This window comes from Eriocheir sinensis, chromosome 33 (assembly GCF_024679095.1).
Source record: "Eriocheir sinensis breed Jianghai 21 chromosome 33, ASM2467909v1, whole genome shotgun sequence".
Taxonomy (NCBI): Eukaryota; Metazoa; Arthropoda; class Malacostraca; order Decapoda; family Varunidae; genus Eriocheir; species Eriocheir sinensis.
In genome coordinates, this window is record NC_066541.1 from 2,742,464 (window position 1) to 2,760,467 (window position 18,004).

The 18,004-nt window shown below is 40.3% G+C and overlaps 1 protein-coding gene and 1 long non-coding RNA gene across 5 annotated transcripts; both read left to right on the top strand.

Annotated features, from left to right (window-relative positions):
* Positions 1–202: 202 nt before the first annotated feature.
* Positions 203–3,638, top strand: LOC127006534 (uncharacterized). The gene is made up of 2 exons (XR_007759624.1): positions 203–1,401; positions 1,829–3,638. It is a non-coding gene; the product is annotated as an uncharacterized LOC127006534 (long non-coding RNA).
* A 2,006-nt stretch (positions 3,639–5,644) lies between these two features.
* LOC127006533 (motile sperm domain-containing protein 1-like) lies at positions 5,645–17,212 on the top strand. 4 transcript variants are annotated; one of them, XM_050876490.1, is made up of 5 exons: positions 5,645–5,801; positions 7,812–7,961; positions 8,528–8,691; positions 9,704–10,034; positions 16,060–17,212. In XM_050876490.1, exons 2-5 carry the CDS (start codon positions 7,823–7,825, stop codon positions 16,092–16,094), a joined length of 669 nt encoding a protein of 222 aa, XP_050732447.1. In that variant the 5' UTR covers positions 5,645–5,801; positions 7,812–7,822; the 3' UTR covers positions 16,095–17,212. The 4 variants fall into 4 exon arrangements, with proteins under 4 accessions (XP_050732447.1, XP_050732446.1, XP_050732449.1 ...); XM_050876489.1 differs by lacking the exon at positions 5,645–5,801 and adding an exon at positions 5,832–6,255; XM_050876492.1 differs by lacking the exon at positions 5,645–5,801 and adding an exon at positions 5,832–6,182.
* The last annotated feature ends 792 nt before the right edge of the window (positions 17,213–18,004 follow it).

Below are 18,004 nucleotides of genomic sequence, written 5' to 3' on the forward strand. Positions count from 1 at the left end.
TGTCGCACAGTCACTTTGTCGTAATATCTATAAAAATTTGTTTTATACTGAAATATATATATATATATATATATATATATATATATATATATATATATATATATATATATATATATATATAAAACGATACGCTTATAGTTCTTTCGACGAGAAACTAATGTATTTGTCTATCTCTCTGTCTCTCCCCTACAGGACTGCCAAAGGGTATGGTATATCACGGATGAGAAGCCATAGATTGTCAATCCCAGTGTAACGCTAAGATTAGTACTGTCTCTGTGTATAAAGTAGCTCTTGGCCTGCAATGATAATGATTTTTGAAGCCTTGCTCACTGTGTAGAAAGATTTGTAATGTGTAAAACAATGAAATATACATACTGTTGTATATGACGAGCTTTCCTTTCCCTCTTTTCTTCTTCTCCCTCGTCCTCCTCGTCCTTCTCTCCTTAGTCCTTTTGATTTCATTTCTCCTCATCCCGTTAAGTAGTCCTCCCTCCTATTCCTCCTCCTTTCCTCCTTTTTTGTAGCTTTCCTAATTTCTCCATTTCCTGTTACAAATTTCCGTACTTTTATTTCGTACCTATCCGCTTCTCTTTCTCTCTATTTACTTTCCCAATATTTTTTTTTTTCGTCGTTTTCCTAATTATTCCTCCCATATGTAATTCTAACCCTCCCTTTGTATCTTCCTCTCCCAGTAACCTTTGTCTCTATTTTTTTTCTCTGATATCCTTCTCCCTTTCCCTTCCTATCCCATTCTTCTTCCTTTTCCCCTTACACCTAATTCTTTCTCTTCCCTTTCCCTTCCCTTAACTTTTTCCCTTCATATCCATCTTTCCTCATACCCTCTCTCACTCCTTTCCCTTTCTTTCCATATTAACTTTTATAACTATTATCCCCCTCTCTCCCGAGTCTTTCTTCTTCTTCGTCCTTTCCCTCCTTATCACATTCATATTATTTCCCTGCTCACACCTTATCCTACCCCTCTGCCTCCTCTTATTTTCCATGGAACAGCTATCTCCCTCTTTCCCTTTTCCCTTCTCATTCTTCCTTTATCCACTTATCATCCTTTCCCCTCTTTCTTTCCCTTATCTTTCCTCGTCTTCCTTTCCTCTTCCATTCTCCTTCCCTTAACCCTCATTCTTCTCTACTTTTTGTTCCCCACTTTCCTTTTCATTCCCCTATTCCACAATTAGTCCTTTTCTTTCTTTTATTTCCATCCTGGGTTTTTTCTGTTTTCCCTTTTTTCTTCTTCTTCCCCATTTCCCCTACAGTGACCTTTGACCTGACCCGACCTGACCTCCTGCCACCTCCCCTCAGTACGAGCGGGCGGCGGCGTTACTCGACAGGTCACGTGACACCGCCCTCAAGAGACTGAGCAACATCCTCCAACCAAACCTACGCCAGGTGAGAGAGAGAGAGAGAGAGAGAGAGAGAGAGAGAGAGAGAGAGACACCATAATCAACATAAATATTACAGCAATAATAATAATAATAATAATAATAATAATAATAATAATAATAGTAATAATAATAATAATAATAATAATAATAATAATAATAATAATAATAATAATAATAATAATAATAATAATAATAATAATAATAATAATAATAATAATAATAATAATAATAATAATAATAATAATAATAATAATAATAATAATAATAATAATAATAATAATAATAATAATAATAATAAGACAACACTACATAACACTAATAATAATATTAACAAAAATAACAAAAAATAACAAAAATAATAATAATAGTAATAATAATAATAATAATAATAATAATAATAATAATAATAATAAACCCTTTTTGCCTTGCAGGGACCGTTTGGTAGCGTACAGGTGTGATGATTGATCCTCCGTCACCTGACTTATCCCTCCTGCCCCTCACCCTCTCACCCTGCCCATCATCCCTTCTGCTCCTCCTTCACTTCCTCCACCCGTTTGCTCCTCCTTCATCGTTTAATCCCCTCCTCTCCTTTAATCCCCTCCACTCCTTCATCCTCCCAACCCCTAACTTTTACCTCCCTTCCACCACCTGTCTTCTTGCCCTTCCCTGCCCTTCTTACCCTCCTCCCCTCCTCCCTTCCTCCCTCATTTTGATGGCTTAACGTTACTTCTTCATTTTCTTTTCATGTCCTTTTATTTTTCTCAGTTTAATTTAGAGGCTGGAACCTTTTTAACTATCACTCCTTTTATTATTTTATTTAATCAGCTTTCAACAGTGGGTTTTTTTTCGTTTTCTATGGGAAGAAACGCCGAGACAAAGATTTATTGGGCTGGCGAAATCTTTGTTAGGCTGAATTTCTTTTTATTTTCTTGTTCTGTGTTTGTTTCTTTGCTTTCCACGACACACACACATATATAGGCAGCGAGAATGAATAAAAAGAAAAACACGTGAGGCTGGGCTTGCTGGATTGAGGGGCTGGCTTGAATTCACTTCCTAGACACTCATCACAAGTATCATCACCCTAATCTATGTCTTCCTCGTTTTTCACATATTTGGAAGATTATATTTCAATCTCTCTGGCTGGCTCTTCCTACTTCTATTTTTTCTTCATTTCTTTCACATATTCTTTCGTCTCTATCACGAATACCCACCACTGACACACACACAGAAGAACATAAGAACATAAGATGTTATTAAGAAGCTATTTATGTATACTAATCTTCAGTCTCACATTCTATCTACTACCAAACTTCTAAATATTCTTTTCTTCCTACATCGTCATTTTATATCTTTGCCATTACAATCTCAAGTATTTTCCTCTTTTTCTTTCTTTGTTTGTTATCTCCTGTAACGTTATGTGAATTTCCCATAGCCTCTTTTGTTATCAACAGTAATATAATTTCACTGTTCATGTTTCCTATATCATTACCGTACATGCTTACTATCGAATTATCTTTAGGTTTTTACAAATAACATATGCTACGTAATACGTCTGCAATACACTACTCGTCTCAAACACCATCTTCATTATTATATTTACGTCTCTCTCTCTCTCTCTCTCTCTCTCTCTCTCTCTCTCTCTCTCTCTCTCTCTCTCTCTCTCTCTCTCTCTCTCTCTCTCTCTCTCTCTCTCTCTCTCTCTCTCTCTCAAACTATGCCAAAACCACTCCCCACCCTCCTCTCCCATCCATTTTCTTCACCATATCGCAACTTCCCCTTCCTCTCCTCCCACAATGTTCTCTTAAATTCAACCCCTGACGCACCCACGTGGTTTCCCTCCCTTCAAAGTCCCACCCCTACACCTAATTACTCTTCCACCCGTCTCACCTGCCCACCTACTTTTCTCCACCCTCGTCCACCTACATTCCCCGTATACGAGATAAGATAAGGAAGAAGAGGAGGTTTGTAACGCCACCACCTGCCCCAAGGCCACACCACAACGAGGCCGCGGTCTACAAAGCACCCCATCGCTGTCTCAAGCTTTTGAATCGTCCAAGAAAACAAGAAATCATTACTCCCCAACGCCCTGTATCTAAGGCACATAGCAAGGATGGCTGCTTCAGATGATAGATCTATCTATATCCTATATATACACTTGCGGCGTATGGTATAATCCATGTATACACTTTATATTATTCTGTATGACTGTAGCATTTGGAAATACACAAGAGAAGAATTTTAGTTCCATGGCACTCTTGACTATCCTTACTACAATTTCCTTTTATCTTCATTAAATTATTATGTGTGGCTTCGATGGTCAATGGCTGGGAAAGTATTATGATATAAAGAGATAAGATGAAGAGGACAAGAGTTATTGATAGAAAAAAACGATGAATGTAGACAATTAATAAATATACACCATTAATATATGAATGCAGCAAGTGGAGTTACAGATGATTATGAAAAGGTATGCGATAAATCTAATATTATTGATTACTACGCCCCTACACCCCAATCAGCCTTCTGTGTCATACAGACTTGCGCATTACATAACTGCTTCAAGTCTTAAGTAACAACGCAGCGCCTCATGCCATCGGTTATCGCCACGAAGATGACTGTGTGAGCCATGAGTTAGCACAGCGTCATCCATAGTCATGCCGTGCGTAACACCTCAACATAAGAACATAGGGAAACTGCAAGAGGCCGGGTGGCCTACACAGGGCAGCTCCAGAATCCCCCCCACTACTCACGATGGGTGAGGTTGTAGTTACAGGGGTTACAGGTAGAGGCTTGATCCTCGTTATACCGGCGGTACTAGGCACGCTGTCACCTTACTGCACCCACACCTCACTGCCACCTGTCGTCCTCGTCCATGTAGCTATCCAATCTACTCTTAAGAGTAGACTTGCATAGCAACATGGACTAGGTTGACAGGTGGTAGTGGAGGGGGGGGGAGGGATCTCGATATGCCTTGTGTAGGCCAGTCGGCCTCTTGCAGTCTCCCTACGTTCTTATGTTCTGCTTTTGAATTTTCACTTTTTAATAGCCCAATCTACATCATCTTTTATTTCAATTATATATATATATATATATATATATATATATATATATATATATATATATATATATATATATATATATATATATATATATATATATATATATATTATTTTCTGAATTACCTTTCTATAACACCCCAGTCACTGATATAATATACTTTTATTCTTTTCTTTTTTCTTTTTATTTTTTTCCTTTTATTTATTTATTTGTATTTGTATGCTATTTCAGTTCTGTCTCACTATGATCAGTGTCTTCCTTATTATTTTCAGACCTTTTATTACACACACACACACACACACACACACCTAGAGCCACGTGACATGTCCCTGGGGTGCTGCTGCCGAGGTCCCCCGACACACCCCGGAAACACGCACACCTTCCCACAGCTGCTGCCGAGCCAATAAAAGGTCATGGCCTCGAGATCGAGAGGGCAGTGTCTAACGTACACCGTGGCCCGTGCGTCGAGGTCATAGGTCATACGCTTTTTTTCTACATCTGTGCGCGTGTTGTTGTTCTGTGAGAGACTCATTTTGTACACTCGCATGCAAACATAAAAGAAAAATGCGTCTGCTATTGATAGTTCTTTTGTTTAACTTTACAGTGTACTTTTATGCGGAACATATAATTAACAATCTTCTAAAATCTTAGAGGCCAGTCCAAGTTACTCTCTTCGATGACTTAATTATTTAATTGCTGGGCTTGTAACGAGTTTTTTCGTGTGTCGTGGCATCTTTGAACTAACCAACGACAACAGCATGCACCTGTCTTCTGGGAATACTCGAACTATGGCAGCAGCGAAGCCAGACATTTGGTCACAAAGAGGAAAAAAGCAAGGTAAGTTATATATACTTGTTGGACACGCTCACGCAATATGAGTGGATTTTCCAATAACTTTGTGAAGAGCTTATTCACACACACAGCTACTAGCCAGGGTCCAGCATCGCACCAACCTCTGTTGCACGTGCGAGTATTGAAAATTAAGCAGCAGTCCAATGCTTCCTGCCAGGCTGTCTGAGGGGAGGCCGCCGAAGACGTGACTGTCACTAAGCAAACTACTACTATACGCATCAACTCTGTTCGGCGGGAAACTTTTCCATTGGTTGTTTATTCATTTTTATCATTATCATTATTATATACTAATTATTTAACACTTATTATTATTTATCGATACTGACATATTGTGGAACGTCACAATCATGCGTTGGCCTCGAGGTTGGTGGTGACGTAACCTGTGACGCATCCGTGACGTCACCTCCAGCCCAGCTGTTTCTCAAAACAATCCTTTGTGGCTCGGGAGAGGAGCTGTCTGAACCCACCCACTGCTTTACCTGACACACGCTGGAGGTAGGGCCGCACACAGGGACCACTAAGCAAGCTGGGCGTGAGGGGCGAGTGTTGTGGAGGCCAGTAATGCCACTACATCATACATTCATGAAGAACACACCGATCTGTGAATACGCTCTGTGTTCTGAGGGGACATCTTGTTCATTATTTCTCAAGCCTTCTGTGTCGTAATATATTTTCGAGGGTGTGCCGAGCCCCGGGGTGTGGCGTCGTGGTACGGGGAGTGTGCCAAGAGTGCCCCCAGAGCTGTTAGCGAGACGACGTAGATGTTGAGACGCAGCTAACGGCAGCCACTCAAGGGCGATCAAATTCATCCCGTCTGCCTATGTGCCTTGCTGGGGTATACCCTCCTTTTGTCTCCTCGCAGCTGCCCGTCCACAGGTGCTGCTTTGTTCTCAGTCACTTTTTTTCAGCGTGGTCCGTAAGCTGGACTGAATGTGCTGCAGCAGGCTTGGTGTGTATCAAGTGCTCAGACAAAGTGATTATTTGGGCATTTTTTTTTTTTTTTTCAACTCCATGGTCACTAAGACATGACTTCTTCTTGCTGATTGTCATATGCTTTCTACACATTGGGGTCAATTATATGAGTGGCTCAAATAAACCATAGCAAATATATTATCAGAATGCAATTTTTTGAGAATATAGATTTTCCATATACTATTTACAGAAACTGTATGGGTTTGGGGTTTTAAAAGATACATATTTAGGTTGTAATATCAAGACCCTTGGTGTTTGTGAGGCAGATTATTAGTTTGTAGTAGTGCTGCACCCACAGTGATTTAGTCAAAGACATCACCCCGTAAATTACTCACCTGGTTAACAATGATGACCCTTTTAGTCATTTGTGTCATGTGCAGGGAGGAGGATGTCCCGCAAGAGGTGAAGTACTCCAGTAAGACATCTCATGGCCACCTTCCAGCCGTAGTAGGAGTGACAGGGCCCATACAGGTCATGGGCACTATTAAAATACACATTCCTTAGCTACACAATTAGGATTCAAGGTAATCGAAGTTGTAGACAAATAAAATGTCATTGCATGATGTAAACATTCATTATGGCACTTGGCAAAATATGTCTCCAGGCACCTTGAAGGCCTAGGGACACTGGCTTCAGCATTCTCAAAGGTCTCTTATAGTCTCGGAACTAAAGGTTTTCCAGCATTTCACAACTCACCTGGAAAGACCACAACCCCCAGAAGTGCTAGTTATGCCAAAGAATGGAGCATGGTCCAACACACACAACTGTAAAGGACACAGTATTAACTTTTAAACATTAAAGTGACTATGTAGCAACAAAATATATCAAAGATAAATATATTTTTTAAATAAAAATTACAGGGAGCATAAACTGGACTGAATTGAAGGGTAATTCACAAAGAGCAAGGGCATTTATATTTGAATGAGACCAAGGAGGAGAAGAATCTCAGTGGGAAATAACATGACAAGAAAAAAAAAGTTTTCAAGCTTCCATTTGACTAAGTGTTGGAATGTGGAGGAATAGAGCCAAATTAGTGCACAGTAATCTCCCATTATATAGAGCAGAGTCAACCTTGAAAATTAATGTATTGTTCTGGCTCTAAACAAAGCTTGTTTGCTTCATGGAAGACAGCCCGTTACTGATGGCTGTTTTTTCATGCATTTATCTCACCAGCTATACATACCATTCTGTATCATTAGTCTGGTCTAGAACTAGAACATCATCTGTCTGTGTGAGTGGCAGAGGAATGAGAATAAGCAATTTAGTTTTCATTGGGCTGTCACAAGCAGCTCCCTGGCACACTCGACTGCTCCTTTAGCTCCCAGCTCTGTTGCTGTTCCTTTCCCAGCAGCCTCCAGGCCCCTCCCTCCCTCAGATTGGCCACTGACAGCAATCTCCCACCATCCCTCTGGGCCAGAATTTCTGCTTTGTCCCTGTCATCCTGTCAAAACCCTCACACCACCCCACAAATAAATCGACATTGATGCCCCAAGCAACGGTAGATTGGTGTATTTATTTTTAATGTTTTACCAGGTAATGCGGTGATGCAACCAAGTGGGCTGGAAAGACGAATTCCAGTCTTCGTCTTTCCCCAGTCATTGACCTTTTACGTTGGTGACTCCAATACACACAAACAGATTCTGACTCTTTACAACCCATATGACTTCCGCATCAACTTCAACGGTAAGTATTTTGATGGCAAAGCTGTCAGCTTGTGATTTTATGTCCACAAATTATGGTCAGTGACTATAGGACTTTTCATCTTTTATTGAATCATGTGCTATTTGCTTTGAGTTTTGACTTCATGTGAATTTCACTTGATTTAATTAAATTAGTGAATAGGAAGCGAAATTATTTCTGAAGCCATTTCAATCAATTTATCTGATTATATTTAGTGTAAATTTGTTTAGCAAATTTGTTTAATCTTTCTGTAGCTTTTTCTCTCATTTCATACACTAGATACACTATATATAGTCAAACTATTTCAAGTAGTCCGTTTGGGCATTCAATTCCGATGGTCCTTTCCTCCCCTCTGCTCTGCCACACAGATCCAACACCTGTTTTTCCCTCTCATATGTTACCTATAGGTAACATATGACAGGAAGGGATAGGTGTTGGGACTGTGGCAGAGCAGAGGGGAGGAAAGGACCCATGGAATCGAACACCCAAACGGACTCTTTGAAATGGTTTGACTATAGGACGTGTTAAAACGATGATAGAATTTGCCTAATGTGATGAGTTTCTTACAGTGTTATGCAACAATCCATTATGCTTTGACATCGAGCCTCCTAATGGTGTGGTATACTCAAAATGTTCGGTGGATATCATCGTGACAAGAACAAACCTCTCACTCAACGAGGCTCGGGAGAGAGACACCATACGCATTGCAATCTCTGAGGAGGGAGTTAATCAGGTATGCATGTATTTATATTTCTTCTTAGTAAGCCTTGTCTGCCCTTAGCTCAACCCAGGATGATTAATACATGCGGGTGAGTTTGACAGGGTGTGTAAGAGGAGAAAGCTGAGAGTGAATGCTGGAAAGAGTAAGGTTATGGTATTTGAGAGGGCGAGAGAACAGGTCATTGATTTTGCAAAGCTGTACGTACAGAGTTAGAGCAAAGGGTACAACGAAGTGTAGGATAAGGTTAGGAGAGGAGAGAATGGAGAAGGTGACTTAGTTGAAATATTTAGGGACTTTTTTTATGTAAGCATGGCAGCATGGAAGGTGAGGTGAAGGAAAGAGCAGTGAAGGGCAGACAGGTGGTGGGTGCACTGGAGAGAGTTATGAAAGGAAGAAGTGTGAGCATGGAGGTAAAGAGGGGAATAAGGAATAGTATTATCCTGCCAACTCTGTCATATGCATCAGAGACGTGGACATGGAATGCAGCACAGCAACTGAGAATACGTGCAGTGGAAATGAGTTATTAAGAGGTGCATGTGGTGTGTCAGGATGGGATGGAGAAAGTAATGAAAGCGTGTATGAGCGGTTTGGTATGGGTGCGACAGCGAAAGGAGTGGAGTGTGGAATGGTGGAGTGAGTGAAGCGTGGCACATTGAAATGGTTTGGACACGTGATGTGAATGGGGAAGATTGAATTTGTGAAGAGAGTGTATGAGGGAAGGATTGAGGGAGGGGGTGTCAGGAGAAGACCACCTGTGAAGTGGATCAATAGGGTGAGTGAGTATTGGAGTGAGAGAGTTGGAAGTAGCAGGATTGAATGTGCTGAGAGGGAGTGCTAGAAAAGGGAGAGATAAGAGACACGTCTGCCGCGGCCACCCCCTGGATGAAAGTTCCGTGAGGGAGCAAGGCATCAGAGATATAGAAAGATAGATAGATTATTTTTGTGTTTATTGAAATTGATGCAGTAACTGGAATCCTAAACAATTATTATTTCTTATCAGAAGCAATGACAATTCTCCTTGCAGATCATTGGAAAGAAGGACATTCTTGCGACCCTGCAGACTGGCGTCCCAAATCCACAAAGTGGGAGTGACACTGACCATTTTGAGTCCGTCCGGGGCCACTCACCGGCTGGGGCAGGGGCCTTACGTTACCCCCAGGGAATCATTGGTCCCCAGCAGCAGCCATTTGGACCTGGCACTGTGTACAATGGTCCCAGTCTCCTCCTAGTGGGTGCAGCTGTTCTTTGCCTGCTGGGCCTCCTTTTACCCACCGAAGGGGAGGATGCGTCTGCCAGGTTGCCCCCTTACCTGCACCTTAGCACCAACATCAAAATTGTTATCTCCTATGTCCTAGGTAAGTGTTTATTGTCAGAACTGAAGTAAACAGGATTGCCACCTAATAAGAGTAACTAAGTATTTTTATAGATTTATATAAGATGTTCAAATTAGAGAGCCTTTAGAGGGAGAAATGCGACAACCTGCCACAATGTAGACAATGGGGATGACAATTGTGTAGCCAGACTCATCAATGGCAATTTAATTGCCAGATTTCACAGAACAGATTAACTATACCTTTCCTTTAATTATACATTATTATTATATATTATGCATCTCATAAGCCAGTTTACAGAATTTGAAATTATCACATCCTACAGGATCTCTACTTAAAAGTAGGTCACACCATGTGTCATCCTTTATAGGATCTCTGCCTATACCCACACAAGTACTGATTTATACAAATGTTGCTTGTCCAATGTAAATCATGCACTTTTCTTCTGATGTGAAACATGTGACACATGACAAAAAAAGTGCTATCTTTACCATAATTCAGATATCAGTGATACATGACAGGTTACCTTCACAAACGTGTAGTTTGACACTTCCATCAATTTATGATCTAATCTTATGTAGGGTAGACAAATTATTTTATCCCTCAAGAAAAACCCAAATCATATCGTACATATCTGGGAGTTATTGTTGGGTCATCAGTTTTCCCTTGGCATTTTGTGTCCCATTCCCATCTTGTTGGCTCATGAGGAATATGAAATGTGAAGCCACTTTATGTTCTATTGCTGTAGCCTAACATTGAACTCCATATTTCACAAAAAATGCCTAAACTGCTAGTAGTCACCCTTATTTACTAGGTAGCAAGACTGATTCTCCACACACTGGCACTCATGAGCACCAGCAAATCACAGGCCACTTTTTTAATTATTATTATTTTTTTTTTTTACGTTTTCGCCTGTGGCACCGGTAGGCGCTCTTGTTACGACCTGATGGTCGGCCCTAGCCCGTTGTGGCGCAGGCAAGTGTTTAGAGTGGTACCATCTTTTCTTGGCTCATGCTGCCACCCAGAGCTCATTCTTGAGTCACTTTACAGTTCTTCTATGGTCTGGGATGATAGGGGGTCTTCAGGACAGCATGTGGGTAGTCTTATGCCACTCGGCGATGACTGAAAAATCCCAGGTGGTAGCGGAGGATTCAAACCCGCGTCGTCCATGACACGATGAACGCAGGGCCCACACCCAAACCACTCAGCCACCACCTCCCCTCCTGGCAGAAGCAGTGTTGCATCTCCCACTGTAGGCTCTCTAGTCCAAACTAGATGGGCTGTCCTTAACCCATGGTATGTGAGCCACAGCTCAGGCTGTGCTCAACTTCAAGCACATCAAAAAGATTTTGCTACAGTCTGGATAAACTAATCCAAGGGAACTTTTCATCTTATCCCCCTATGCCTCCCAATTTCAGTATCTAAGAAATGGCACGTGTTCAACAAGCCTTGCCTGCTTTGAAGAGTGCGGTCAACTCTGTCCTCCATACTAATGCACTAGTAATTCAGAATGTAGTGGATGCAGATTGTGGTAGGGTTACTTCTTCTCTTTTCCCTGTCAGAGATTTACACAGGGCTTTAAAAATAGGAGAAGAGGAACACCAACTAACACCTTTGTTTGATATGCATGCCATACATCACTACTATCCCTTGCTGGAGTCATTCCTGACATCGGAAGCTATAGTGATTCATGTTCCCTTCAAGTCAAAGGATGAATTTGAGGCTTATCAGCTGGAACCTTTCCCTTTCTCTGTCAATGACTCAGTGATTGTGCTGACTTACCTGCCACAGTGGTATTAATTCGTAATGATTTGTCGCTTTATGCATCGGGTCAGATGTCAGACCTGGGGACCTGCAAAACAGTATCACAATCTCTATTTTTCCTCAGCATCACTCTTTGCCTTCCTACTGTTGACAGGTGGTATCCGAGGTGGTGCTGACCCAGTCAGATGCTTCTAAAGCTCTAGAGACTTGCCCCTATCGTCACGTCGTCCCTAAACCACTTTTCCACAGGAGGTTCTCCGGATTTCACTACTTCTTTTTCACACTACCATTTTTTGTGACAGTGGTCTGTCCTGAAGGATCAACTTATAGAGAGGTTGCAGGTCACCTGGCAGTACGGGTGGCTTGTTCCCTACATTCTGTCAATTTGACGTCCTTTCCGGAGAAGGTCTATCATGGATTTACAGCCACAAATGCAATTCCAATCTATCCTATTGACAGTTTAGTGAATCACCTTTTCTAGGATGAAGTATGTAACAAATAGCCTTTCCGAGCTAACCTTTTAAAATTTCTCGGAATTGGAATCAGCTGTCCATGACTCTCTACCAGTTTACCTTGCCCCATATGTACATTACCCTGCTATTGTTGTTCCTGTGGCTATTTTTATCATCATTGTCATCCCCATGTTTTGCCTTGTTAAGCGGGCTCTAACTTTGTACAACCATCTTCAGGCTAATGTTGCAACAACCCGCTGAGTTAGTACACCACAGGATGTTAGGGAACACGTAGGTGCTAGTGTGTGCTTATGGCGTGCTTACTGCGTGCTTATTTGCCGTGGGAACTGTGCTGAGCTGACGGTGGAATCAGCAAGACTCAACACTGGAAGATAAACACTTCCGGTGAATTATCTACGCGCACTTTTACCTCCACCGCGGACTGAAGGAGGCAGATCACAGTGGGCAGCGAAGACGAGCACATCACTCTTCAGGGTGTGCGGGCGACAGTTCACATAAACTTTGTAACTATTGTGTAAAACTGTAAATATAGTTAAAACTAATCACAGTTTTAATACACCAGAGAGAAAGAGAGAGAAGTGAACTAAGTGAGCAAAGTGAACTTTACGGCTCCGCTTGGCCAAACATAATCCACATCACTTAAATTAAAGGGTTATTGTGTTATCTCGTCAACTTCAATCAACCGGAGAAAGCAGGCAACGGTACACCAGACCTGATGAGAGAAGCAGTTCGTGCCCTTAACACAAAACATAACACTTACCCGCAGTTACTATACAACCTGGTAATATAAAAGGCTAACATATTGGCAACAATAGTGAATACGTAATCATCTGACAACCCTTTACCATGAACGTTTACAGGATGTGAAAATCTACATAAATCTGTAATAAATAGGCGGTGGCTAAGTGGTTAGCATGCTAGGCCAGCGTTCATCACGCCATGGACAAGTCGATTCAAATCCCCACGCTACCACCTGGGATTTTTCAGTCACTGCCGAGTGGCCTGAGACTACCCACATGCTGTCCTGAAGACCACCCATCAACCTAGACTCTAGAAGAAACCATCCAGTGAATCAAGAATGAGTTCCGGGGGGCAGCATGAGCCAAGCATAACTGGCGCCACCATAAAAAAAGTTGCCATGACAGGCTTAGGCCGACCACCAGCTAGGCCCCTGAAGAAAGCCTACACCACGCTATAGGCTGAGATGTAAAATATATATATATATATATATATATATATATATATATATATATATATATATATATATATATATATATATATATATATATATATATATATATATATATATATATATATATATATATATATATATATATATATATATATATATATATATATATATATATATATATATATATATATATATATATATATATATATATATATATATATATATATATATATATATATATATATATATATATATATATATATATATATATATATATATATATATATCTATATGTATATGTATATATATATATATATATATATATATATATATATATATATATACTCCAATATTTGACCGATACCGATACCTGTGCACTGATTTTTTTTATACAACAGTTCCAGCAGCTAAAGGGCAATATCAAATGTTATGGGAAAAAAAGACCCACTACTCGTTGTTTTACCATAGAAGGGAAGAAAAAAAAGTAATCAGTGCTGGCCTGAAAAAAGGTGTCCATAGTCATGGATTTCTTTTTATCAGGTTTGTTATTAATAAACTTAGGTCAGCATGCCCCATTGCGGGGCAACCGTCTGACTGACTGAGCCAGACAAATGAGGCGAGTGGAGGGGCTCCGCCAATCCCGTGCCGAAGCTACTAGTACTAAACCTGTATTGTACGCGTCCAAGGTACCAAAGGCTATACTGTATACTAAGTATTATATACTTGTATTCAAAGTAATATGAATCTTATCGTTTAAAGTGATGAAAATTAAATCGCGGGAAATTCCAAACTATGTAGTATCATGATACTAGATAATTACACTTTTCTGATATTTTTTCAACAATTTAGAAAATCCAATTTCTATTGAACAAAATTATTTGCAATGAGTGACATGCGACGTACAAAACTCCTTCAAGTATCAGTAGTATCGGCAGAAAATCAGCCGATACCGATACCAATACCGATACTCTGAAAATGTGCTGATACCACCGATACCGATACATCGGTACACATATATATATGTATATATATATGTATATATAATATATATATACCGTTTACCGTTGATGAGGTTTCAGGCCCCAGTCCGCCGCCGTAGCAGCACTCCACAAGGCCGCCAACATTATAACAGTAATATTAGCACCTAAAGTTGTCCTCAATCCTCATGTTTGTGAAGTTGTAGGATTTAGTGAATAAGTGAGTCTTCAGCACCTTCTTGAAGATTGCCAGACTGACACTATTTTTAACATCCCCGGATAACTCATTATAGAGCCGTGGGGCACTCATCTCAAATGCTCTGAAACCCAGTTCCAGGTTGACCCTGGGCTCATGGAGTCTATATTGTTCTGCACTGTGTCTCAGTGACATGGCAGTGTCCAAACGAAAATCCTGTAGTAAATTTCTCATATATCCAGGTTTACCAAGTCGCGTTGCTTGATAAGTCAAGACATATTTTGTAGACTATTCATGCCTTAATGGGTAGCCAATGCAAGTCTATAAGTGCAGGTGTTATTCTCTCACATGGCAGCAGACCCTTTATTAGCTTTGCAGCTCTGTTCATGACAAGTTGTAATTTCTTAAGCAGATATTTAGGAAGGCCATAATAAAGTGAGTTACAATAATCCAGCTTACTAGTTACATGATTATATATAAGCATCTTCATGGTCTTATCATACAAGTATTTCTTGACAAATTAAATATTTCTTAGATGGTAGCCTGCTGTTCTCACCACTTGATTGATCTGGTCTTTGAATGATAGAGTGCAGTTAAGTATCACACCTAAATCTTTGACTGACTTTTTTACAGTCATAGTGTCATCCTTAATCCGAAGAGTGGAAATATCTAGTCTCCTGAGATCCTTGTTCTTCCCCACAAACAAGCATTCAGTTTTATCTTCATTCAGCTTCAATTGCTTAGAATTTATCCATTTCCCAACATCGTCCATAATTCTGCTCAGCTTATCTTCAGTGTTTTCTACGTCACTCAGCGACAGATAGAACTGTGTAGCATCAGCATACAATTTAAAGTCAACTCCATGCTTTCTTAGCAAATGTGAAAGACCAACAGTATACACACAGAATAAGATTGGATCTAGTACACTTCCTTGAGGGACTCCTCTTTGCAAACTTTTATGAGCAGAGAAAGATTTACCTATTTGCACACAATAAGTTCTATTCTCAAGGTAGCTTCTCAAATAATCCAGCGCACAACCCACAATTCCAAGAATTTTACAATCCTGAAGCAATAAACTGTGCTCCACCATGTCAAATGCAGCTCTCAAGTCTAACAAAATCAGAACACCACACTTCCCTTCATCCATGAGTACCAGTAAATTGTTTACCACCGAACAGAAATTATCCCTCCCTCAGCCCACACCCTGCCCGCTCCCAGCTGCCTCTCCCACTCATAGAAAAAAAAATTACACCAGATGATTCCCTGCATGTATATCTTCAGGTTCATAATAAAAAAAGTTAATAATAATTGTTAATTGTGCAGTCCACTGATTAAATCTACTATACCAAACCTCTCCAAACAGCATTAAAGTTAGTTGTAGCTTCATTCGTAGTTAGAATTAATTAGAATAATGCTAAATCCTAATACTGCTTTCTTTCTTTGGCAGGACTACTGACCTATGCTATCCTGAGGCCTGCGTAAGATGGGGATGGGGGTGAGATGGGGAAGTACAAGCATGTCAGTGGCATCAAACCCACCGCCTTCACATACAAAGAGACAAGGGAACTTTACAAGAGGACATTAAGTACATATAATTAATTTCAACTGATGCAATTTCCTTTATATAATAGTATGAAATAATGTACTATTTTCTATATATTATAAAATCTCTTTGTCATAAGATTAGCTTTTAGCATTTTCTACATCTATTTTAATGTAAGATATAAATTGGGAAAGTTTTGTATTTGGCATTTAGTGCTGCAATCAAGGGACTGCAGAGTGTTTGGTATTGTCTAGTTATGTATGCTGGTTTGTTAGAATGTGTGTGTCTGTGTTTGTGTGCTTGTGTCCGCACGCAAGATGGAGGCTTCTTTTGCTCACTGCTCTCATTGGCCGTGTAATGTGATGTACTGTGACGTTGGCTTAGTGTATAGTAAAAATTCCCTTAATAATGAATTCAGGAAGGGCGGCATGTAGCTCCTCATGTTCTAGTTATATTATCTGATAATGATCAATGCAGATAGCAAGGATGTCCCCACCTCATGATATTCAGAAACCTGAGTGTTCCCAGAGTATTCAGAACCCATCACCTGGCAGGGTCTTCCAGGAGAGTTTAAAGGATGTCACCCCCTGGCAGTGTCTTACAGGGGGGTCAGAAACTGGCTTGCATTACCTCCTAGTTTACACAATAACAGTGTGGACTTTTGTTCATCATGAGCCTCCCCCTGCAGGCCTCCACACCAGCTCATGGGGGGGGGAGGGGGGGGGAGTTAAAACCAAGGTGGGGGCTCTTAGGGCATGCTCAAGTCAGTATGCAAATTGCAGCTGTGACTATATGCAACCAATATGTATTATGCAATAGTGGTAATTGTTTACAGTGCTTTGCCACCATCACCACCTTCCCCTGACTTACAATGACATTACTGAACTGTAACATAAGATTTATACACACATGAATATATATAAATTTGATTTTATCTTTTGTATGGCTTTGTGATGAAGTAGTAGCTACCTTGTAATTGTGGTGTTTTGAGACCTTAATGTAGCTATTTTATTTTATACCAAGCAACTCATCATGAAATATTAAATGATTAAATGTATACCTTAATAGTTTTGTATATCCCAATAGTAAGTTCACCAGGCGCAAGCAAGTTTTGGAAATAACACTAATGAAAATAAATAATTTAGTGTGTGTGTATGCGGCTAGCTGCTAGTATTGAGCCTCTTCCAGCCCCTCCTTGAGCGAGTAAGTGACTATTTAATTGGATGCTTACAAGATTACCGTAGAAAGATAAGCAAAATAATCACGATTTCAAGCATTGAAATTCAAGTGTAATGAGCCGTGGCAGGCAGCCCGGTCTTGAGATGGCAACTTCAGAGGGTTACTTGGAGCATGCTCCAGCTGCCAAATGAGAAAATGGAACACACCCAAATTTTAGTACTTACTAATAAAGACCAAGATGTAGTGAAACAAGGATATATGATGGAGTCATCAATATTACATATAAAAAATGTAGACGAGGGAAAATAAAAACAGACGTGTGGACAACCCTTTCATTTTAGTAGACTTAATTTTGCAGATGTAGATTTTTGCTCCAGGTGTAATGTATTTTAATGTCGCACTGGCCTGCTGTATGAATGGCTGTAATTCCTGCTGCATGTCAGTTATTAAACACCCGTGTTCCCATGATCGTGTTACTTAGGGAACAGGTGGATGTATCGGAATGACAGGTAATCCCCCGCCTCTGGTAGCCGCTGGGACACTTTAAACCACAGTATTTTATTAGCCAGTCCCTGAAGGTGAATTTCAGTAAAGAGAAGCCAGAAGACAGTTCTCTTGAAGGCAGGTACACATGCAAACTATCTTGATTTAAAACCCGCGAGTGACATCG

Coding starts and splice junctions, on each gene's coding strand:
- LOC127006533 (XM_050876489.1), top strand. Junction 7,962..8,527: donor CTTCCGCATCAACTTCAACG/GTAAGTATTTTG, acceptor AGTTTCTTACAG/TGTTATGCAACAATCCATTA. Junction 8,692..9,703: donor CTGAGGAGGGAGTTAATCAG/GTATGCATGTAT, acceptor TTCTCCTTGCAG/ATCATTGGAAAGAAGGACAT.